Here is a 24,698-nt window from a genome sequence, read left to right as displayed (position 1 = left end):
CAAAAGTTGGTAAAAGAGAAGCACCTCTTTCTACTGGTATGAGCCTGATAGCCATTACCTTACATCACAGGGAGTAAGCTTGTTTACAGAATAACACAAACAGAGCCAGAGAGAGCCGAGATATCTGAAACCAGGAACCACATTTGGGCTTCCTGAGTAAATAACCTACTAACCTCCTTTTTTGATTAAGTTAAACACTAATACAGGTGCTTTGTTTTTTGTTTTAAATCTAAGTTGTATCCAATGCTAAAGAAAAGTTCAAAATATCCTGAGAATTTAGATTATCAGATCCAGCTGAGATAAATAGGGAGAAATTCATGGCAGTAATATGGACTCTGAAAAAGAGAGGATTTTAGCAGATAAAAAATGGGGATGGCCCTGGCCAGTGTGGCTCAGTTGGTTGGAGTGTCATCCTGTGCATGGAAGGTCTCAGGTTCGATTCCTGGTCAGGGCACATACCTAGGTTGTGGGTTCGATCCCCAGCCAGGGCACAGGCACGTGCAGGAGATAACCAATTGATGTATCTCTCTTACATCGATGTTTCTCTCTTTCCCTCTCTCCCTTCCTCCCTCTCTAAAATCAATTTTTTAAAAATGGGCATGAATAAAGGACATTCGAAGTAGCAAAAAGAAAGGATATGCATGTATGAAAAGAACGGTCCCACTTGGTTGAACTGTACAATATAAACAGGTGACAGAGCACAGAAGCCTTAAATTATATTCTTAGAAGGCTAGGCTGTTTTCCCAAGATTAAAGGAGTGTGTGAGGAGGAGGTATCATAGGATGACAGATAAAACTCATTTGTGATCAATATTGTTTACATGTCACCATTCTCACTAGTTTATTTATTTATTTATTTTTTAATTCTCACCTGAGGATATTTTTTCCAATGCTTTTCAGAGAGAGGAGGAGAGAGGAAGGGGGGGAGGGAGGGAGAGAGAGAGAGAGAGGAAAACATCGATGTGAGAGAGAGACACACCGATTGGTTGCCTCCTGCATGTTCCCCAACCAGGGCCAAGCCTGCAACCGAGGTACGTGCCCTTGGCTGGAATCAAACCAGGGAGCCTTCAGTCCACTGGCCATTGCTCTAACCACTGAGCAAAACAGGCTAGGGCTCTCACTACCTTTATCAGCATAATTCCATTCATATTCCTCTACTATAACCACAAGACTTACTAAGTCTACAAATGACTTTTTAAAAAAATATATCTTTATTGGTTTCAGAGAGAGGAAGGGAGAGGGAGAGAAAGAGATAGAAACATCAATGAGAGAGTCATTGATTGGCTGCTTCCTGCACACCCCCTACCGGGGATCGAGTCCAAAACCCGGGCATGTGCCCTTACTGGGAATTAAACTGAGATCTCCTAGATCATAGGTAGATGCTCAACCACTGAGCCATGCCGGCCGAGCCACAAATGATTTATTAAAATACTTAATCTAATCTACTGAGGTTAATAACCCTGGCAATAAAAAGGAAGTTGAGCTTATTTGGCAGTTAATCTGAGCTAGTTCCTAGTGACTACCACTCACCATTATTGCCATCTGTATCTTGAGTGATACTACTGAGCCCTCTTTATTACACACAAAGCTATTTAGAAAGTTTAGAAACATTATAAACCTGAAACTTAGCTTCCAAGTTCAAAAGTCCCATTTTCTGTTTCTCCAATTGAGAAATTATTGTTTTAAATCCATACAAACGTGCCAAGAATGGTCTTACGCCACATACAAAAATTAACTCAAAATGGATTAAAGACCTAAATGTAAGAGCTAACACTATAAAACTCTTAAAAGAAAATATAGGGGGATGCCTGGCCGGGCGTGGCTCAGAGGTTGAGCGTCGACCTAGGATCCAGGCAATCGAGGTTCGATTCCCAGTCAGGGCACATGCCCGGGCTGCGGGCTCAATCAATGACTCTCTCATCATTGATGTTTCTCTCTCTCTCTCTCCCTCTCCTTTCCTCCCTCTGAAATCAATAAAGATATATTAAAAAAAAATATATATATATATATATATATATATATGGGGGAAATGTCGTGACTGGATTTGCGATGATTTCTTGGGTATGATACCAAAAGCACATGAAACAAAAGAAAAAATAGATATACTGAACTACATCAAAATTTAAAGTTTTGTGCATTAAAGGATATTATCTAGAGAGTGAAAAGAAAACCCACAGAATGAGAATATCTAATAAGAGATTGCTATCCAGCATATATGAAAAACTCCTAAAACTCAACAATAACAATGGAAAACAACCAGATTAAAAACTGGACAGCCTGGCCAGTGTGGCTCAGCAGTTGAGCATCGACCTATGATCCCGGAGATCACGGTTCAATTCCTGGTCAGGGTACCTGCCCAGGTTGCAGGCTTGATCCAGTAGGAGGCGTGCAGGAGGCAGCCAGTCAACGACTTTCTCATCATTGATGTTTCTCTCTCTCTCCCTCTCCCTTCCTCTCTCTGAAATCAATAAAGATATATTTTTTTTAAAAAATGGACAAAGGACTTAACAGACATTTCTCCAATAAGCACATGAAAGGCTGTTCAACATCACTAATCATTAGGGAATGTAACTCAAAACCACAATGAGATACCACCTCACACCCATTAGGATGGCAATTTATACACACACACAAGCACATACAGAAAATAACAAATGTTGATGAGAATGTGCAGAAATTGGAACCCCCATGTATTGTCAGAAAGACTGTAAAAGGGCACACTCTGTGGAAAATAGTTTGGCAGTTTCTCAAAAAGTTAAAGATAAAATTAACATATGATCCAGCAATTACACTCATAGGTATACATGCAAAAGAATGAAAAGCAGGTACTCAAACAGATATATGTACAAAAGGTGGAAACAACTCAAATGTCCATCTACATATTAATGGATAAATAAAATGTGGTGCATACGTACAATGGAATATAATTCAATCTTTAAAAGGAATGAAATTCTGACACATGCTACAACATCGATAAACCCTAAGACATTATGCTACGCAAAATAAGCCAGACACAATAGGGCAAATGTATGATTCTACTTATATGAGTACCTAGAATAGGCAAATTCACAGACACATAGAGTAGACAGAAGTTACCAGGGGTCAGAGAGAGGTGGGAATGGGGTGTTATTGTTTAATAAGTGCAGAGTTCCTGTTTGGGATGATGAAAAAGTTCTGAAAACTGAGACTGATGTTTACAGATGTATTAATGTTAATGATGTATTAAGTACTTTGTGAATGTACTTAATACAACTGACCTGAACACTTAAAAATGATTAAATGGTAAATTTTATGATATATATATTTTACAAATAAGAAACAAATGCTAAGAATGGACTTGGGCTAGAGGCCTTCTATGTGCATCTTGGCAGTGGAGCAATGGCATGGAATGAAGCCCACAGCCAACCAGTCAGTACACAAATACTAGACAAACACAAGCAGCTTCAACATTGCTGGGCAAGATACACTGTTACCCTGAGTTTAGCAAAAAGCAATGACATCCAAAAATCATTTCCAAGTCCTCTTAAGGCTTGGTTTCCTGGCTTCCTCTCAATCACCCCATCTGTCCACAAGAATAGAACTAGAGAGCCGGAACAGCAAAAATTTGAAAGAAGTCCAAAACCAGGGGCTGCCTGTTGGCAGGTTACTAGTCAGAAGCTAAGGAATTCAACAGTGCCAAAGCCCTGTTCTCAGAGAGTCAACAAGTTTGCAAAGACACTCATATCTTTCTCTCCCTCTTAAAAAAATTTTTTAGACAGAGCCGAAGGGAGAGGGACAGAGAGATAGAAACACTGACGAGAGAGAAACATCATCGATCAGCTGCCTCCTGCATACCCCCTACTGGAGATCGAGCCTACAACCCAGGCATGTGCCCTGACCAGGAATCAAACTGTGCAAGGTCTCTTTGGTTTCTAGGTCGACACTCAACCGCTGAGCAAAACTGGCCATGCTAAATCTTTTTTATTGAAGTATAAAATACATATAGAAAAGTGTATATCATAAAAAAGATTTTTTAAGTCTACTAGGGAAAATTTAAGCTCAATAATCTCAAATGCATCTCTTCATAAATTGGGAGTTTAAAAATAAAATTATTTCAGCACAAACAGCATTTTCTTAACTGCCAAATGTTAAATTTTTTTTTTTTTTTTTCCCTACTGGAAGGGCTAATTATAGCAATAAAAAAAACTCAAGTTGTATAGTAGATGGCCAACTTAGCAATAAAACTGTTAAAGACTAGGATTACCAATTTATACTAACATTCATGCAATTCATGCAAAAAAACAGTTATCGCCAATTCCTTGCTTTCTTTCACTTTCCACATCCCTTCCAATTCATCTCAAAGTAACTCATCTACATTCAAAACATTTCTTCTATCTGCTCACTTCTCTCTACTCTGACTGCTAAAATTATCTCCATCTACCTTGTTAATATTACTTCACCTGAACTACTATGATAACTTCCTTTAAGTGTTCTCCTGGCTTCATTTTTTTTCTTTTGGCACAATACTGACTTTTATTAGTAATCCCTAGGCTTGGCAAACAAATTTTGAAACAAGTTATGACAAAACTTAAAAAGAAAGGGAATTTTCATAACTGTGAACAGAGGTGGAAATGTACAATGGAGGTTGTCTAAAGTCCCATTTTGAACATAACACCATTTTGAAGTGGAGTGTCAATTTAGGCTCTATTCATTTTGGATATCTAACCTTGCTAACAGAATGAAGGATGAAGTTTTTGTTTTTTATCTTGAGATCCCATTTTACCTAACTACTATCACACAGAGATTTGGAAGTAAAAGAGAGTTGCTTTTAATGTGCAAAAAACTATTCCAACCTTAGTGATTTTTCCCTGGGATCTTAATACCATGGCTTCACTTTTGACTATATTATAATCCATCCTTCACATGTGAATCAAAGCGATCCTACCCAAACATAAGTCACACTGCATTATCCCGTTTGAAACCCTACAATGGTTTCCTATTATACTTAGAATAAAAATCCAAATTTCTTACCAAGGCCAAGTTCTTGCCTTTGTTCTTCCCTCTGCCTGTATTTTATACTCCCAGATCAGCCTGCCTCAAAGAAGCATTCCTCACTCAAATTAAAGTGGTAGCCCCTTACTCTGAGGTGGAGTCTTAGCATCCATAATTTTTTAAAGCTTCTCAGGTGAGTCTGATATATAGTGATGCTGAGAACCACTGCACTAAATGAGTCTTGCTTTTGCTTGCAACAATTTTTCCGCCAATTTATTTCCTGATACTTCTTATTGCCCATGGGTTGAAAAACTGAAAAAAAACAATAGAAAGTGGTAAAATAAAAAGAAATGGCTAATCATCAGGAACCTACACTAAACCAATGCCAAAGTCACACCTATGTGTAACATGCAAGAGTTATGTTTATAAACTTCAGAGAATTTGTACTGCATGTACCAACTTTTTTTAAAAATATGTCTTTATTGATTTCAGAGAGAAGGGTAAGGGAGAGAAAGAGAAACATCAAAGATGAGAGAGTCATTGATCGGCTGCCTCCTGCACGCCCCTTACTGGGGACTGAACCCACAAGCCAGGAATGTGCCCTGACCTCAAATCTAACCTCGATCTCTAGGATCATGGGTCGATGCTCAACCACTGAGCCACACTGGCTAGGCTGTACCAACTTTTTTATTGTTCTTAGTTCATGACACTCAGCTCAAAATAAGAGAGTTGAAGTTGTCAGAGAAATCAAATATAAACGTTACTTCCTCAGAACTGCCTTCTTCAATTTCCTGGGTAAAGAGAGAAATTCCCTCTGCTGAGCTTTGGTAAGGCTCTTCAGTCTCTGATAAGCTTTCTCACACTAACTGCTGTTTTCCTTTTACTGTCAGCTCCATAAAATAAGGCACTTGTCTGTACTGTTCACTGATATATCCCCAACACCTATACAGTGCCTGACACATGATTGATGCTTAGTAAATAGTGACTTATGTGATTCATTTATTCATTCAACAAATATTTACTGAACACCATTTACCAGGGAGCATCCTAGACCCCAGACCTTAAGGATACAGCAGTGAACAAAAGAGCAAAAATTCTTGCCCCCCCCTTATATGCTAATGTGGAGCACAGACAAGATCAATAAGTAAAACAAAATACAGTTAACCCTTGAACAATGCAGGTATTAAGAGCACCAAGCGTCAGCCTCCAGGCAGTCAAAAATTTAACTACTGTCCCTCAGTATCCACAGGGGATTGGTACCAGGGCCCCTAGTAGATACCAAAATCCTTGGGTGCTGAAGTACCTTATATAAATGATGTAGAACAATGTATACAGCCCCTCACATCTGTGAATTCGCAACCATGGATGCAAATCCCAGAGATATGGAGGGCTGACTATATATCTACTGAACAAAATCCATGTAAGTGGACCCACACAGTTCAAATCTATGCTATTCAAGGTCAAATGTATATTGCAAGCTAGGTAGTAATAAATGACATCAAGAATAAAGCAGAAAAAATTAATCTATGATAACAAAAGGTAGATTAGGGGTTGTCAAGGAATTACAGTGAAGAGAGGGACACAAGGAAACTTTTAGGGGCTGATGGACACGTTTCTTGACTGTAATGGTGGTTTCAAAACTGTATATACCAGCAAGTATGGCTCAGCTGGCTGAGCTTCGTCCCATGCAGCAGGAGGTCATGGTTAGATTCCCAGTCAGGGCACATTCGCAGGTTGCAGGCTTGATCCCCAGCAGGGGGCATGCAGAAGACAGCCGATCAATGACTCATCATTGATGTTTCTATTTCTCTCTTTCCCTCTCCCTTCCTCTCTCTGAAGTGAATAAAATATATATATTTTTAAAACAGAAACCATGTATATGCTAAAATTATCTGCTATAATGGCTGTAAGAAAAAGCAGCAGTGTTTTGTAAATAATCAAGATCAAATTAAAAATTACTTGTGGGCTCAAGGACAGAGATAGCACACTTAGGGTCCTTAGGAACAATACATTACAGTACTTAAGATGCACTGTCTCCTGTACCTGACTGCCTATAAAGATGACTAGGTGAGATAGTTTTGTTCTGCATTGTTTAATCTCAATTTCTGGTCTCTATTTTGCATCTCTATCATTGTCTTGGAGATTGTGACCAAATGCCAAGAATTCTGAGATCTAATCAAAATGTAGTAGTGGCGAACTTCTGTACAATCACCTTATTGCCCCATTTTGTTCTTCTGCAATAGCTAAGATAACCCTGAGGCTGGTTTCCAGACTCTATACACAATTCAGTTTCCAAATTTTTAGATGATTCCATCTCTGAAGTGGGATTCTAAGGAAAAGAGTCTTTTCCTATTTTCTCACTACTTCTGCAAAGATGACTGTGACATAAAATCGATTTGAATGTATTGCTAATATGTAAGGGAAAATATAATTTACAACGGGAAACTGATTGAAGTTGAACTCACCTGTCCACTTTTCCCTATTTCCAGCTCCATTATGGCAACAGGGGTGTGTATCTGAGCTGAGTGCCTCGACTGTGACTTGCCGTCAACTCTCCAGCTGAGGCCCCGAAGCCCACTGTCCCAGCGGCTCTGGTTCATCAGGCTCTCTCGGATCTTTGTCTTATGACTCTTCCAGAATTTAGAAATGACCGCAGCTTGATCAGATGTGATCCCTCCTTGCTTTTTGGTTTGAGCAGTCAAAAATGCTTCCAACTGGTTGAAATCCATGTCTGCAGATGCAATAGACTATAATGACAGAAAAAGTAATAAATGTAATTTGGTAGATAACTAGTAAAAGGTAGCTTTTTTTTTTTTTAAATATATCTTTATTGATTTCAGAGAGGAAAGGAGAGGGAGAGAGAGACAGACAGAAACATCAATGATGAGAGAGTCATTGGGGATCGAGCCCACAGCCCGAGCATGTGCCCTGACCGGGAATCGAACCTCGATCTCCTGGATCCTAGGTCGATGCTCAACCGCTGAGCCACACCTGGCCAGGCGTAAAAGGTAGCTTCTTAACTACAGATCATATTTTGAGTGACTCATAATTAATGAATAAGTTTCACAAAAGGGTCGCCAAGTGACAGTAATGAGAATAAACTCTTCATAAGTACAAAAATATTCCCTTTGCAAATATCAAATATCAGAAAAGCTATTGCTAAAAATTCCATGTCATTCAAATTCTATGTCAATAACTATAATCTAATTTTTAAATATCCAGTACTATGGTGGGAAAATAATAAAGTAATAAAATGAAAATTTAAAAATAAAATAAGAGAATAAAATTAATTAGCTCTCTAATGAAATCTGACCTAACGTATTAAAATTGTGCGATGCCTTGGAAGTTTTGTTAAATGAATCCATTCTTTTAGCTCTGTAGTCTATCTTCAGCCAAATAGCTCATTCACAATATTACTCCGAAATTGTATACTTTATGCTTTCCCATAAATTTCAAAACTTAATTGCCATTACTGTTCTCAAAGGAGTAAGCAGCTAAACTGAAGCAGAAAATCATTAGAGGGCTGAGGCAATAAAGCCTTGGAGAGGACAGTGACAATTAATGATCTGGTCTCAGGACAAGCTCTCCCCTGCCTCTTCTTTGGTATGTCCTTACCCTTTCCTGGCCACTGGAGTTGGCATGAGCTCCAAACCAGACAAATCTCTGCACCCTCCTTTCTTTGGGAATAATAAATGACTCAAATAAATCTCCCAATTTAGAGCAGGAAGTGAAATGGTCTTGCCTCTTGGAGTCATGGTACCAGAAGGGGTTGCAGACAGCCATCGTTGATCTTTTGGCAAAGGCCTGATTGAAAGTGAGTTCCAATGGAGTGATATCCCTGTTTTATAATCCCCTGGTTCCTGCAAACTTCCTTTAATTCTGTATATTATCTCTGTATCCTTTCTACCTATAGGCACCAAAATATTGCTTTGACTGTTCAAGACAGTTTAAATCGCATTCCTATTATTTGGAACCAAAAGTACTGACTAAACTTGGGCAGTAGCAGTAAGAACAGAGGAATGTAAAAACAGACAGTGTACAGGTAGACTATAGGTAGAGGAAGTGGGACTGGAGCTGAAAAACAAACATGGTGCCTTTTATTCCTCCATTAATATATAGAAATTTTATAATAAATATGACTTTTTGATTAAAAGTATTTCATATTGCAATTCAATAAACATTTATTGAATATCTGCCTATTTAGCAGGTATGAGGACCCAAAATCTCTGGCTATGCCACTCAATAAAAACATTAATTTATATAATGTAAAATAAATTAAGTCAAATTATCTCCCCTGGCACTTTGTTTCACAATAACACAATTCGGGTTATTTGTATCACTCTTTTCCTCAAATCATACCAAAATATCCATTCTGATATAACTTAACTTGTGACAGATATCATTTGGTTGGGTTCCAGTCAATAATATCTTAAACTGGGGTCAACTCATCCAAATTAAGAATAATAAAAAATAATAAAAAATTAAATGAGGAATTGATTTTGGTTTGAGTTCAAAGTCATCAATTTTCATCAAATTTCAAAGGAACCTACAAGAATTTAAAAGCCCTGGTGGGTTTGGCTCAGTGGTTAAAGTGCCTGCCCATGCACCAAAAAGTCAAGGGTTTGATTCCCTGTCAAGGGCACATACCTGGGTTGCAGGTTCAATCCCTAGTCCTGGTCAGGGTGTATCTGGGAAGCAACCAATTGATGTCTCTCTCTCTGTGTCTCTCTACACCCCCCTCCACTCTCTCTAAAAAAACTCAATGGAAAAATGTCCTCAGGTGAAGATTAACAAAAATAAATAAATTTTAAGGTGAGAAGTCATTGAACAACCTGAATTACAGACCCATGGGTATGGTAATTTAGGCATCATTAATGTCTTAAATATGCAAAGTCATTAAAATCCATGGTAGCCTACATTCCATTTCTTTTCAAATCGCCATATTTCTGGAATATAATCAAACACAGAGTAAAAAATGACCAAGTTTAAGAAAAGATTTTGTAAGTGTGTATCTAACAAAAACAAATGTCACAAAGACTTCACAAATGACCTGGATTATAATTAAAATCAACTCAAATATTAAATATTTAAAACACATCCTAGCAAACCAGGCTGGGCTGCAGCCACCACTGCCGCCATTGTGCCAGCCCCTCTGGTCTCAACAAGGCCAGGTGATGCTCCATAATGGAAGACAAGCCAACTTGGGAGCAGATTGGATCTAGCTTCATTCAACATTACTACCAGTTATTTCATAGCAAAAGAACCCAACTAGGTGCAATTTACATTGATGTGTCACGCCTTATGTGGGAAGGACAGCAATTCCAGGAGAAAGCTGCCATTGTAGAGAAGTTGTCTAGCCATCCATTCCAGAAAATCCAGCACAGCATCAGGGCGCAGGACCATCAGCCCACACCAGACAGCTGCATCATCAGCATGGTTGTGGGCCAGCTGAAGGCTCATGAAGACCATCACGGGGTTCCACCAGATGTCCCAACTAAAGAACATCAAGGATGCTTGGGTTTGCACCAATGACTTGTTCAAGCTTGCCCTGTACAACTTCAGCCGACCTGTACAACTTCAGCCGACGTCCTCCCAGCCAGGCACTCATGCTGTTTCCTACTCTTCTGGATACTATTCACACTCCTCTAGATGCTCCAAATACACACAAATGAGCAGGGCAATGGTAGGAGTGGGTGCAGTGCACAGTGTGCATGGTGTCTGGATGCTAGACTACATTTGACAGGAGAAGTTTGTGTTGTACCAGTGCATGCCTTGGAAAGACTTAAGTAATGCAAAAGGTTGTTTTTTTGTTTTGTTTTTTATCTTTATTGATTTCAGAGAAAGGAAGGGAGCGAGAGAGAGAGAGAGAGAGAGAGAGAGAAACATCAATGATGAGAGAGTCATTGATCGGCTGCAGCCCACAACCCGGGCATGTGCCCTGACCAGGAATCAAACCCTGATCGCCTGAGCCACGCCCGGCTGGGCAAAAAGGTTGTCTTTTTTTTTTTTTTTAATCTACTGACAGGTTGCTCAAATAACTCAACAAAGTGAAGGAGAAAGCAGCTGCCTCGTAGCACAGATATTGATTTGTTCAGATGTTTCAATGCTCATGAAACAAAACCACAAAAATTTTCTTAACAGTTTAAATAAATAAAACACATCCTAAAAGATAAACTATTCAGACTTAACACAAACATTGTAACTCTACTGAAAACAAAAGGTAGGTCAACATATCACTTTTTAAAATTCCCTTCTAGCTCTTGTATATATGCATATATGATTTGTGATCATAGTTTTATTTTTTTCAATTTTTTTTTTTAATCCTCACCCAAGGATATTTGTTTCATTGCTTTTCAGAGAGAATGGAAGGGGGAGAGAGAGAGAGAAACATCGATGTGAGAGACACACATGAATTGGTTGCCTCCCGCATATGCCTCAATCTGGGGCTAGGGATCGAGCCTGCAACCAAGGTACGTGCCCCTGGTTGGAACTGAACCCAGGACCCTTCAGTCCGCAGGCGAACATTCTAACCACTGAGCCAAACCAGCTAGGGCTGTATCATACAGTAGTTTTATTCATCATATAGATATACTTTAAAGAAATATAAACATTTGCCCAGACAGTGTGGTTCAGTGGTTGAGGGTAGACCCATGAACCAAGAGGTCACTGGTTCAATTTCCGGTCAAAGCACATGCCCGGGTTGTGGGCTTGATCCCCAGTAAGGCGTGTGCAGGAAGCAGCCCATAAATGTTTCTCTCTCATCGATGTTTCTATCCCTCTCCCTTCCTTTCTCTCTAAATTCAATAAAAACACATTTTTTTAAAAAGGAAATATAAACATTTGGACACAAAGCAAGGCTAGCAATTGCGATTAGAGTCTGTCCTGGGTAAATATATTATCTATGTTCTGAAAGATAATAACACTTTTACACAACTAAGCAATCCCTAAGACTTTCAGGAATAAATCATCAAATCAAAAAGTAACAGCAATGGACCTACCTATTAGAATGGACAAAACTCAGAACACCGACACACCAAATGCTGGCAAGGATGTGTAGTAATATGTACTTCCACTCACTGCTGGTGGAAATGCAAAATAGTACCACCTCTTTGGAAGAGTTTAGTGGTTTCTCACAAACTAAACATACTCTTACTATACAATCCAGCAATTTCACTCCTTGGTATTTACCCAAATAAGGTGAAAACTTATGTCCACACAAAAACCTGCACGTGAATGTTTTATAGTAGTTTCATTATTTGCCAAAACTTGGAAACAACCAAAAAGTCCTTCAGTTGGTGAATGGATAAACTGTTGTACATCCAGACAATGAATATTATTCTGTACTAAAAAGAAATGAGCTATCAAGCCATGAAGACATGGAGGAAACTTAAATGCATATTACTAAGTAAAAGAAGCTAATCTGAAAAGACTACATACTCTATGATTCCAATTATACAACGTTTTGGAAAAAACAAAGTCAATAAAAAGATCAGTGGTTGCCAAGGGAGAAGGGGGAGGGAGAGATAAACAGATGAAACACAGGGTACTTTTAAGACAGTGAACCCATTCTGTATTATACTACAATGTCATTGTACATTTTTCAAAACCACAGTATGTACAAAACAAAGAGTGAGCTCTAATGTAAACTAAGGTCTCTGAGAAATAAAGATGTGTCAATGTAGGTTCATCTATTATAACAAATGTATCTCTGGACCAGGATGTTGAGAATGGAGGAGGCTGTGCATATGTGGGAACAGGGAGTGTATGAGAACTCTGTACTTTTCTGTTCAGTTTTGCTGTGAACCTAAAACTACTCTAGAAAATTAAGTCCATTTACTTTTTTTTTAAAGTAACTGTAATGTGTTTCAATGATCTTAGTAAGAAGATTGAATGAATGTTTTCATATCAGGAGACATACATGATTAAAAGAAAATGTTCAGACATTTTTTAAAGGGAGCAGAAGACAGTTGTTTTCCAGGAGCTGACATTGTTACCTACCTCTTTAGAAAGTTAAAAGACAGGAACAAGCCAGCACCACAGTTTGTTTTGTTTTGTTGTAATTTATTGGAGTGACATTGGTGAATATGAAGATACAGGTTTCAGATGTGGGTTTCTATGTTACAAAATCTGTAATATTGCACTATGTGCCCCACCACTCAAAGTCAAATCTTCTCCTTCTCCTGTCACCATATATTAGAATCCCCTTTACCTGCCACCCGCTTCCCTCTGGCAGCCACCACACTTGTTTGTGTCCACAAGTTTCAGTTTTACATCCCATATATGGTTCTTAGCTTTTTCTGACTTATTTCACTTTGCATAATATTCTCAAGGTCTGTCCATGTTGTTGCAAATGGCAGTATTTCATTCTTTCTTATGGCTGAGTAGTATTCCATTGTGTACATGTACATCTTCTTTATCCAGTCCTCTATTACAGAACACTCTGGTTATCAGCACCAAAGTTTAAATACACATTCAGTTCCTGTTCTGTTTACTGCTTGCTCTCTCTGTGCAAAAAAACAATTTGGATTTAGTAGACCTCAGAATAATAGCATTCCACAGGTTTTGACTATGCGAATCTGAAAAATGTCAAAACTCATTAGCTAGAAGATTCTGGTGGCTCAGACCAAATTGAAACTAGACTTAATACAGTAAGTAAATTGGTTTTAATTTGGCTCTTTAATAAAAATGAGGACGATTTTAGAGAGAAAATGTGTTTCAATAGACTGTAGAACACAAATGTGAATATTATACTAATTCAATTAATTGTCTTCAAAGTTATTTTTCACCTATGAATGGAACTGAATCCTGAATTTATCTAATTTTCTTAAATATTTGGCTACAACCCTCCAAGCTAATGTTTCATTTTTCTCCCATCCTTTGACTTGAAATTAATGAGAACTAGAACACTTTTTTCTTCTACCACACCATTTGTCGTAATTCTTACTGTTCTAACTTTTGTCCCAATAATACTAAGATTTGTAAGTTTGTCTCCACCAGGTTACAAGCCCTACTCGAACTTAGGGAGTACCACCTCTAGACACCATCACCACCTCCTTCAGTGCCCAGGCCTCATCGTCCCTCTAACAGACAGCAAGGATCTCTTGGTTCTGAAGAAAAACATCACCCCCTTTCAGCAGGAAGTAGTTACAGAAGAGACCCTGTGCCCCATTTTCTGAAAGAATTCAGAGCCAAGATCCTTGAGGGGAGGATATGATAAGCAGTTAGAGCAGAGCACATGCGCAGAGCAAGGATGATGGGCCAGGCAGAGAAGGTCATCAGGGTGGAAAGCCCCAGGTGCCTAGTAACAGACAATTGTAGGGTGGGACCTTGCCTCCAGGGTGGTCTTTCCTCCCCTAGCTTATCACTGGTCATGTGGTTTGGACCCCCTGGCCTTTCCTCCCAGTGATAACATCTAGGCCTCAGTTGCATTTCAGCTCCAGGCCCAGAAGAGCAACAAAACCACCCACAGCTGACCTCAGGACAAGTGACATTGGATAATGAGCGCCCCCCACCCTGGCACCGACCAATCAATCAGTGGAGACCACAACCCTGAAAGGAAGCACCTGGAATACTGCTGAATATTATAATGAGATCTCCCCCGGGACCTCCCCCAAGATCTCTAGAGCCTATTCATTCTGCCTAAATGAAACTTGAATTTGATCAAAATAAACAAATGTGGAGTAATAAAGGGGGCTCTGGGGTGCTGGTAGTGTTTGGTTTCTTGGTCTGGATGCTGGTAACACCCAGTACATAGAATATTGCTATGTACTGCGGTGGTAAACACACAATACAATGTACAGATACAGCAGTACCTTGGTTTTCTAATGTCTCCATTGACGAACATTTCGGTTTACGAATGCTGTAAACTCGGAAGTAAATGCTTCAGTTTTCAAAAATGCCTCAGAAGTCGAACATGCCACATGGCTTCTGCTGAGTGCAAGATCCTGAGGCCTAGCTGTTGGTGGCTGATCCCCTGGTTTTCTAACGTTTCTGACCTCGAACGGTCTTCTGGAATGGATTACATTCGAAAACCGAGGTACCTCTGTAATGTACTATAGAACTGTACTCCTGAAACCTATATAATTTAATCAATGTCACCCCAATAAATTCAATAAAAAATTTTAACTTTTTAAAATTTAAAAAAATAGCCCACCTGATGTGATTCAGTGGTTGAGCATCGACCTATAAACCAGGAGGTCACAGTTTGATTCCCAGTCAGGGCACATACCCGGGTTGTGGGCTTGATCCCCAGTAGGGGGGTGCAGGAGGCAGTCGATCAGTGACTCTCTCTCACCACTGATGTTTCTATCTCTCCCTCTTCCTTCCTCTCTGGGGGAAAAAAAAAAGTGACATCATCCTTCAGAGAAATTGAAGTGCATTTCATGAGTTATCTAAATTCTCAAAAATGATCAATGAAATTAGCAAAATTTAGTTACACAAAAACTAGAGAACTATAGCAAAGGGATCTGTTTATAGAGGCAGAAATGGTATTTCTAAATTCAAATTATCAAACCAAATATTTAAACTTCTTTTGGATAAGAAATTCTTATCATTGAATAGCCAACTATGTTTCCTGAACTAGAACATTCAAAAGAAAGAACATTCCAGCATTTTATCAGTGTATTGCAAGCCAATATTCTACTGCCACCTAAAGTAGAAAAACAGAATTACTGCTTATAGTTAAGAAAATGCTAGACAGAAGACAAATGAATCCTGAAAGTATAACAGAATAAGTCAATTGTTTTCAGTTTCTTCTGTTCATGTCTCCTAATCTAAACATTTTAAGACCAGATATTTTGTATTCATTCTTTATAATCAAGGTTAACTTCTTATTACTTAATATTTGCTGTCCAAAATGTATAAGGGTGAAGTTCATTCTTAAATTGTCTCAGAATTGAAAAGATACTGCTGGACACACCATTCTTCATTCGTAAGAAACCAATAATAGATTTAAAAGTATCTTACATATGTAAAATATTTCTACATTATATAATAAATGCAAAAGCTCTACTACAAAAACAAGAAAGTTCAACATTAAAAAGCATTCTGCAATGAGGGAGTAGAATGGGGGTACATCTGTAATAGTCTCAACAATAAAGATGAAAAAATTAAAATTAAAAATAAAAAGAGCATTCTGGCTTTTTCACAACTGGCCTTTTCACAAAAATAACATACTGGATACACTCCGTAAGACAAATCCCAAAACAGAAGCTGAAAATACCATTTTTTAATACCATTCACTCACAATTTTTAAAAAATCATCATTAATGGGCAGTCAACTCATTTTGTAAATGATACAAAATGCACTTTTAAGCCTCTGCTTTTTACTGTAAATACTTTCCAGAAGTATTTTCAAGGTTATTTGGAAACTAGGATCGAATTCTGCTTTTACAATAATAAATACATACCAATGCAAAACATTAAGCTACTGGAATATTTAAAAGATTAAGTGGGGTATCCCTCCATAGAATTTAACCTCTTCAATACTTACATCATCAAAAGCACCTTAGCAATACGTTCATCAAAAGCCTCTTAAAAAAAGGCTGCACCAGTGCTCAGTACAAATGTACTAAATTCCTAATACTGAAGAACAGGATATAAAATCAGGGTCAAGCCTGGCCAGGCGTGGCTCAGCAGTTAAGCATCGACCTAGGATCCAGGAGATTGTGGTTCGATTCCGGGTCAGGGCACATGCCAGGGTTGCGGGCTTGATCCCCAGTTGCGGACCTGCAGGAAGCAGCCAATCAATGACCACTCCTCATCACTGATGTTTCTCTCTCTCTCTCCTTCTCCCTTCCTCTCTAAAATCAATATTTTTTTTAAATAAATAAATAAAATCAAGGTCAAAGTGAATAAAATTTTAAAAGCCAAGTGTAGGATATTATGCATTGTATGCTCCCCATTGTGTTTTACAAAAGAGAGGAGACTGTTAGTGATGGGGTTCAGGAAATACCACCCCAAAATACGGCACTTTGGCATACTGAGTATTTTAAGCTTAAGGACTTTGAAAAAAGGCAGAGCAGGAAGGTCATTCTGCCCTCTCCAACAACCCTTCCCCCTGAAACAGGTCATAAAACCTTCATGAGAGAGGTGTCCTTCCTACACCCAGAGGAAAGGAGCATCCTTATGGACAAAGACAAAGGGGTCACCAAGAAGAACCCTACAAACAGGCCTTGATAATTTTCCCCTACTTTACTACAACTACCTCATACTTTTTAACCTACCCTATTCCTCTGTAACTGTCTACTCTTCATCAAACGTAGCATAAAATAGGTCTTCATTTTTTTAGGAAGGCTCCTGTGTCACATAAAGCTTAAACAAATTTTATGTTTTCTCCTGTTAATCTGTCTTTGTCAGTTTAATTTTCTAACCTGGCCAGAAGTCCTAAGGAGGATCAAGGAAATACCTTTTGTTCTTCCCCTACATTGGCTATGTGTCAAAAGAATACTCTTGGAAATTACTAACATAATCAAGAGAAAAATTCAATTAAAAGGCTAGAAGAGAATGTTGAGTAAATCTATCAAAAAGTAAAAGAAAAAGCCCAGCTGGTGTGGCTCAGTGTGGCCGGTGTGGCTCAGCGCTTGAGCATGGACCTAGGATCCAGGATGCCTAAGTTAGATTCCTGGTCAGGGCACATGCCGGGGGGGTTGAGGGCTGAATCCCCAGGAGGGGTCATGCAGGGGCAGCCAATCAATGACTCATCATTGATGTTTCTATCTCTCTCTCCCTCTCCCTTCCTCTCTCTGAAATCAATAAAAATATATTTTTTTAAAAAGTAAAAGAAAAAAACAAAGAAATGGAAAATAGAAAAAATAAAATCTGAGGATACAGTCTAGAAAGTCTAGACATTTGAAATATCAGAGCACTAGAAAGAGAATAGAGAAAAAAGAGGTAAGAAAATAATCTAAATAGTAATACATTTCCCAGAACTAAAAGTCATGTGTCTGCAGACTGAAAGGCCCACAGTGGCCTGAAATGAAACAAAAAAACAACAACACACGCATCAAGAATATTTAAGGAAATAAAGGATAAAGAGGAAATTCTAAAAATTTCCAAAGAAAGGAAAAAGTCACATTAAATGAAACAATGCCTTCAAATCTGTGAGTCAATTATTTTACAATCTAGAAATATATTTTCAGCCAAATTAGCAATTAAATGTGAGACTACAATTAAGACTTAAAAAGAAAAAAATTACCTCTTTTTTGCAGAACTACTTGCGAACATGCTTCAAGATCTCAGAAGAGTCAGAGTAAGTAAGCTGAGTCGCACTGAGATTATGGAACTACCACAATGCACATCTGGGCCTCTTCAGGTGATACTTTAACAGCCAGTTTGGCCCCAAAGATCAAGAAGCTTAAAACGAGGTCCCAGTGTTGCCAAATCTTCATCCAGGAAAGACATTATCATGACTTCAATCAACCATATTCATAAGAAACCCCTACCTTGGACCAGGGATATACAACTAGAGAAAGGAAAATTAGTTCTGCGCTATTTCTGTTTTCCTTTTAGTTCCTTATACCTAATAAGCAGGTCTTCCCCCAACCCCTTTTCTCTTTCTTTGCTCATGTTGTAGTCAGATAGGAAATACTCTAAACTGCCTATAATTTACTTAAGTAGGCACAAAGCACTCTGTGGCTGCCTTTTCAAAATACCTGTAACCTTGGTTTAATGTCTATATTCTCCAGTAACTATATGATCCACAAGGGCAGGGAACATAGCTGTGATATTTACTGCTGTATCCCCAGCACAGTGCATGGCATTTATTAAGAATATTTGTAAGATACATAAATGCACAAAAATATTAAATGGTTATGTCAGCTGACAGTGTTATGTGTTTTTACATGTCTCAAATTTCTATGCTTTCTTTAATGAAGTTAAATAAAGCTTATAATAAAAATTAATAAAGCCTGGCCAGGCATGGCTCAGCAGCTGAGTATCAACCTAGGATCCAGGAGACCGCAGTTTGATTCCCAGTCAGGGCACATGCCCAGGTTTTGGGTTCCATACCTAGTCGGGGGCGTGCAGGAGGCAGCCGATCAATGACAATTCTCTCATCACTGATGATGTTTCTCTCTCTCCCTCTCCCTTCCTCTCTCTGAAATCAATAAAGATATATATTTTAAAAAATAAAAAATTAATAAGGGAAAGCATACAGGGTAGTTGAATGCAAAAAAATTAAATCCAGCATCCTTCAGGTGACATAACCCAATTACAAGATATACAAAAACTATATTACCACAGGTCTTTCCTTTCTGGTCAATCTAATTTTTTTTTTTTTAAATTACAAATTTTTATGGCTTCAGGAGGAGAGACAGAATCGGGTGTTTAAAATACAAATATTTTATAGTCTTTTATTATTATAAATCTTAATATTATGTTACTGATAAGTTATTTTCTTATATAAGTTTAAACCAGTTTTCATATGTTGATAGTTTTCATTTGATTCTCAGGTTCATATTAAATTTTATATTATTTTATACTATATTAACTAACACATAAATTTTATATCCTCTGGATGTGGAAAAAATTCCAAATTCAAATACTGCTTTTTAAAACAATGTTTTTAATGATTTCAGAAAGAGGGAGGACGAGGGGGAGAGAGAGAGAGAAACATCAATGAAGAGTCATTGATTAGCTGCCTCCTGCACGCACCCTGCTGGGGGTAAAGACGGAAACCCAGGCATGTGCCCTGACCTGTAATCCAACGGTTACCTCCAGGTTCATGGGTGGACACTTAACCACTGAGCCACATTGGCCAGGCCCCATTTCCACCTTTAAGGTTTTTACCAAGTAGCCAACTTCTAAACATAATGTGTAGATTATATTGTTTCCAAATATTAAACACCACTAGTTTAAGAACAGATTTTGAGTTTGAGACAGGAGTCAGCAAATATTTTTCTGTAAAGTAAATATTTTAGGATTTGAAGGCTACAGGGTCTCTGTCACAACCACTCAACTCTGTTATTATAGTGGTGGAAGCAACTATAGGCAAGATGTAAATGAATAAGTGTATGGCCATGTTCCAATAAAACTGTATTTATAAAAATGAGCAGCAGACCAGATTCATTTCATGGGCCATAGTTTGCTGACCCCTGGTTTAGAGTATTATACCTTCCAGTTCTGCCCATATAAAATTAGTGTAGGTTTCTCTCTTGCTTATTACTTTAATAGCAATCTCCACACTTAAGCACAATCCATTTATTTAATTATTTTACAGATTTTTACTAAGTGCCCACTACGTGCCAGAAACAGTATTAGGTGTTAGGAATAAAGAAAATAATAATAATAATAAAGTCCTGCCCTCTTAACGCATACATTCCAAAGGGAAGTCAACAAATAAACAAGCTAATAAGTACATAATATAATTTCAAGTAGTGCTAAGTATGAAGGAAAGGAAAGCAAAGTAAAAAGGGTGGGGAAGGAAAGGTGAGGCTCTTTGGCTAGGTCAGGGAGATCTAACAGGAAATCATTTTTAAGTAGAGAATGAATGAAGCAAATAACGCATATAATATCTAGGGGAAGAGCATCGCAGGCTTATGGAAGAGCAACTCCAAGGGCCCTAAAGAGATTCAGAAAGCTAAGATGTTTGAATAAAGACAATATAAACCTGGGGGATAAAAGGATCACTGGTAGCTGTGCCAATCCATAAATTGATGCATGCATTTCTAGACATCTAAAATAGGAGATATATTTAATATGCTTTCAGAAGGGAGGGGGAGGGGCGGGGAGGAGGGGGAGGGAGAAATATTGAAGAGAAAAAAAATCCATAGGTTGCCTCCCCTATGCTCCACAACCCCGTGGATGGAACCCGCAACCTAGGTATGTGCCCTGACCAGGCATCAAACGGCCACCTTCTGGTGTAGGCAGGACACTCCAACAGAGCCACCGGGCAAGGGCTAAGCAGTTTTGAAACAAATAACAAGTGCAAAAGTATTAGCAGATGAAATTTTAACATTGGCTCTAGTCAGAGTGTGATTTTAGGCTAATTGCTTGCGACTCCCTGGGCCTATTTCCTAATCTTTAAAATGGATGTCCACCATACATGGTTTTTGCAAGAAACAAATTAAATGTAAAACGTCTAGTACAGTTCTACCACACAGGAGGCCCACAAAAATCGGAAATCATTTTCACAGCCTTCTCTCTACACTCTGGCACTAGACTCATTCCTATGACTAGCTCTCAGTCTAAGCCAGTGTCGCCCAACACGGTGGCCCTTACCGCTCGTGATAAATGAGCATTTGACATGTGGCTAGTCCAAATAGACAGGTGCTTGTAATATCTTATTTATACTGTACATTGATTACATGTAAAGAGATAATACTTTGAAGATCCTGGGTTAAATAAAATATTAAAATTAACTTCATCTTTTTTTTACTATTTTAATGTGGCTACTAGAAAATTATGAAGTTTATATTTAACTCTCGTTACATTTCTGCAGGACAGGCAGGCTTGCCCTTTGACCTCAAGCTGGTCAATATGCTCTCCTAACCATAGCGCACTCCTGGATAGGGGTTCGACCCGGCCAATACACCCCACATCCCGGCTCGCTTTAATGCTCCCTACTTCCACGACACAGGGAATTCTGACTTGTTAGTTCTTCATTTTTAAAAGCGTGAAGCCCACAGATCCGCCGAGGCAACTCGAAATTGCTACCTACGCAAAAGAGAAGCATCTAAAGAAAAAAGCCGGCGTCCCCTCCCGCGGGGGCGGGTCGGCACTGCTTGGAGGGGCTGGGAGCTTGAGTAGAAAGGGGTCACCCTTAAGAAAGGGAGAAGAGACGGCGGAGCGAGCGCCCCGATTCTGAAGGGGCGTCGCGTGGAGCCCACGGAGAAGAGGTCTGAGGAGGAAAGCCTTCTCAGCTTCTCCGGGAGACGAGTGAGGGGGCGGGTGAGGGGCTGGGCTCTGAGGCGGAGGCTGCGGGGAGGGGCGGTACCTTAAGAATGCCCCTCATCTTCGCCAGAAAGGGCCGGAACTCCTCGGGGGGCACCTCCGGGTAGAGCTGGCTCCGCAGCAGCTCCTCGGTAATGCCCGGGTGACCGTGGAAGGCTTTCTGGGCCAGGCCGCTCAGCAGCCCGCTCAGGGCCTTGCAGCTCTCGAGCTCGCCCGCCATGGTCACAGAGGCCCCGCCCCTCAGTGCGGCGCGCAGGCGCCGCGGCGGCCCCGACGGGACGAGACGGGGCCGCGAGGGCGCGGCGGGCGGAGCGTGGCAGCCGGATTCCAGCAGGGGCTCCCGCTGGCGGCTGCCAGCTTTGCTCTGCAAAACCCAGCCTCTTAGGTGGCCACCTCTGAGCTATCTGTTCAGTTCCAGAAGGGTCACTTTGCTTGCACTGATTTCCTTAATCACTCCAGGGCCCATTCAAAGGAAAGAACGCTTGAGATGGGGTAGCATCCTACTAAAGTGGCAGTTTAATTTTTGGGTTGCTGCGTCTCATTCCAGACCTGGCCAATCCTCTAACGGAATACGGTCTATCGCTCAGATCTAATCTCTGCCTAATTCTTACCTGTCCACCTTTTGTCCAAGAAAATTTAACTATCCCCTGATAACTTACTGTGTTTGCGTGGAGTGTTAGTTGCCTTTTTATATACCTGTTACTAGTGTTCCCAGCTAGATCAGCGGCTCTGATCCAATGCTCCTTTCCGTAACAGATACTTTGTCAATACCTTTACTGTCCTGAAATGACATGCGTAGATAATATAACTGCCTACCCATATAATTTCAAAAATTCAATATATTATTCACCCATAAAAAGGAATGCGGTACTGATACATGCTATAACATGGAAGAACCTTTAAAACATGGACACGAAAGGACAGCTATTATATGATCTCATTTATATGAAATGTCTAGAATAGGCAAATACAGACAGACAGAAAGTAGATGAATGGTTGCCAGAGGCTGGAGAAAGGGAGAATGGAGTTAATGCGTACCAGATTTCTTTGCGGGAGGGGGCTGATGAAAATGTTCTAGAATTTTATGTAGTGGTTATGATTGCACAACTTTGTGAATATAATAAAATCCACTGAATCGTACACTTTAAGGTGTGAATTTTACAGTTATGTGAATTATATCTCAATTTAAAAATAAATGTAATGACCTAATTGTAATTTAGGATAAAAATAAAAGGAAAGTAATTTATAATATATGTATTTCAATGTGTGTTTGGGCACAACTACACTAGGTAACTAGGAGATATATGAAGTAGTCCGATACCTGCATCTTTATCTTGAACCACCTGTGACTTCCACAAATATAAGTATAGGTGTGCTGTATTGGTGACTACAGAGAGAGAGAGAAAGAAGAAAGAGAGGTTGCCACTGGTAACTTGTTGTTCTGAAATGTGAACAATGGTTGGTAAAGTTCAGAACAAAAAACATTCTTTCTTCACTTTACCCAGTAATTGCAAACCAGGAATGTTCTGTGTCTTTTAAAGCCATGCTAAAAATACACTGTATTTATATTTATGATGGAGTTAGATTTCAGGCTCAGATAATGACAAACAGGTAGATTTTTCACCTACATGGATATCCCCTGCATGGCAGGATCCCTGGCCCCTATCCAGCCAGAGCCATTCCTCCCCATTCATTATGAGTGCCACCTTGTTTCACTGTTGAGAATCACTGATCTAGACTGCTTTAGTTAATGTTTATACAGTGTTTGCCTGAAGTCAAGAGGCATTCTTTATAATAGAAAAGATATGATACTTCTTTCCCTAAAAGAATTAATTTTTCTAAAGGGCAAATTCAGAGATGCTTTTATGACTCCAATAGAAGCAAGCCTAAGATAAACTATACACTGTGTTTAGTGTGCCTACAGGAGTTTCAAAGAATGGGCAACGTAATGGAAAAATTAAAGGGTTGTGAATGGAAAGAAACAGCACTATTAAGCACATGATTTCCAAATTATCCAACAGAAAGGCTGTATTTATTTATTTCCAAGAAAACTTACTAACACTGACTAGTATTATTCTTTATAATTTTTGCCATCTGATACATGAGAAACATCTTGTTTTAATTTGTTTTTCTTAAATTTTGAGAGTGACTATTTTATATATTTATTGACTGCTTGCATTTCTTCCTATTTTCCTGACAATTTTCTATGGGAGTTTCTGTCACTTCAGTAATCTCTAAGAGCTCTTTATATATTTGGAATATTAATGTTTGTCACCTATAGTTCAATATTTTCCTTGGGTGCATATAATTGAATTATTAACCTGCATAGAAAAAGTATAAAAAGGCCCTGGTTGGTGTGGCTCAGGGGTTAGAGTGTCCACCCATGCACCAAAGGGTTGCAGGTTTGATTCCCTGTCAAGGGCACGTACCTTGGTTGCAGGTTCCATCCCTGCTCCGGCCCAGGCTTGTGTGAGAGGCAACCAATCAATATGTCTCTCCACATCACATTGATGTTCCTCTTTCTCTCTCCTCCTCCTCCTCCTTCTGTCCCTTCCTCCCTTCCACTCTCTCTAAAAATCAATGGAAAAAATATCCTCAGGTGAGAATTAACAAAAAAAAAGAAAAAGTTTGGAAGGTTATTCACCAACGTGGTTATAGAATACATCTCTAAGTAACTGAGGATGGTTTATATTTTCTTCTGTCTGTTTTTTCTTTCCTTTCTTTTTTTAAATATGTTTTTATTGATTTTAGAGAGAGAGGAAGGGAGAGAGAGAAAGAGATAGAAACATCTATGAGGGAGAAACATCGATTGGCTGCCTCCTGCACGCCCCCTACTGG

The 24,698-nt window shown here is 39.1% G+C and overlaps 1 protein-coding gene, 1 long non-coding RNA gene and 1 pseudogene across 4 annotated transcripts in view; 1 reads left to right on the top strand and 2 right to left on the bottom strand.

Annotated features, from left to right (window-relative positions):
* The window catches only part of COMMD1 (copper metabolism domain containing 1), a 67,200-nt gene extending 45,096 nt beyond the window's left edge, over positions 1-22,104 (bottom strand). For both annotated transcript variants that reach the window (XM_081157084.1, XM_081157083.1), the window contains exons 1-2: positions 21,904-22,104; positions 7,436-7,717 (exon numbers count right to left, since the gene is read on the bottom strand). In XM_081157084.1, the coding sequence (XP_081013210.1) occupies positions 7,436-7,717; positions 21,904-22,080 (459 nt within the window). In that variant the 5' untranslated portion in view covers positions 22,081-22,104. The remainder of the gene's footprint in view (positions 1-7,435; positions 7,718-21,903) is intronic.
* On the top strand, positions 10,155-10,710 carry LOC308565981 (nuclear transport factor 2 pseudogene; annotated as a pseudogene). The gene has a single exon. The product of its transcript is annotated as a nuclear transport factor 2 pseudogene (transcript).
* On the bottom strand, positions 13,027-16,697 carry LOC308566615. The gene is made up of 3 exons (XR_014000202.1): positions 16,462-16,697; positions 15,124-15,299; positions 13,027-13,474 (listed from the first exon to the last, which is right to left on the bottom strand). It is a non-coding gene; the product is annotated as an uncharacterized lncRNA (long non-coding RNA).
* Positions 22,105-24,698: the final 2,594 nt, after the last annotated feature.

This window comes from Miniopterus schreibersii (assembly GCF_964146895.1).
Source record: "Miniopterus schreibersii genome assembly, chromosome: 13".
Lineage (NCBI taxonomy): Eukaryota > Metazoa > Chordata > Mammalia > Chiroptera > Miniopteridae > Miniopterus > Miniopterus schreibersii.
This window is presented reverse-complemented; position numbering and strand designations above follow the sequence as displayed.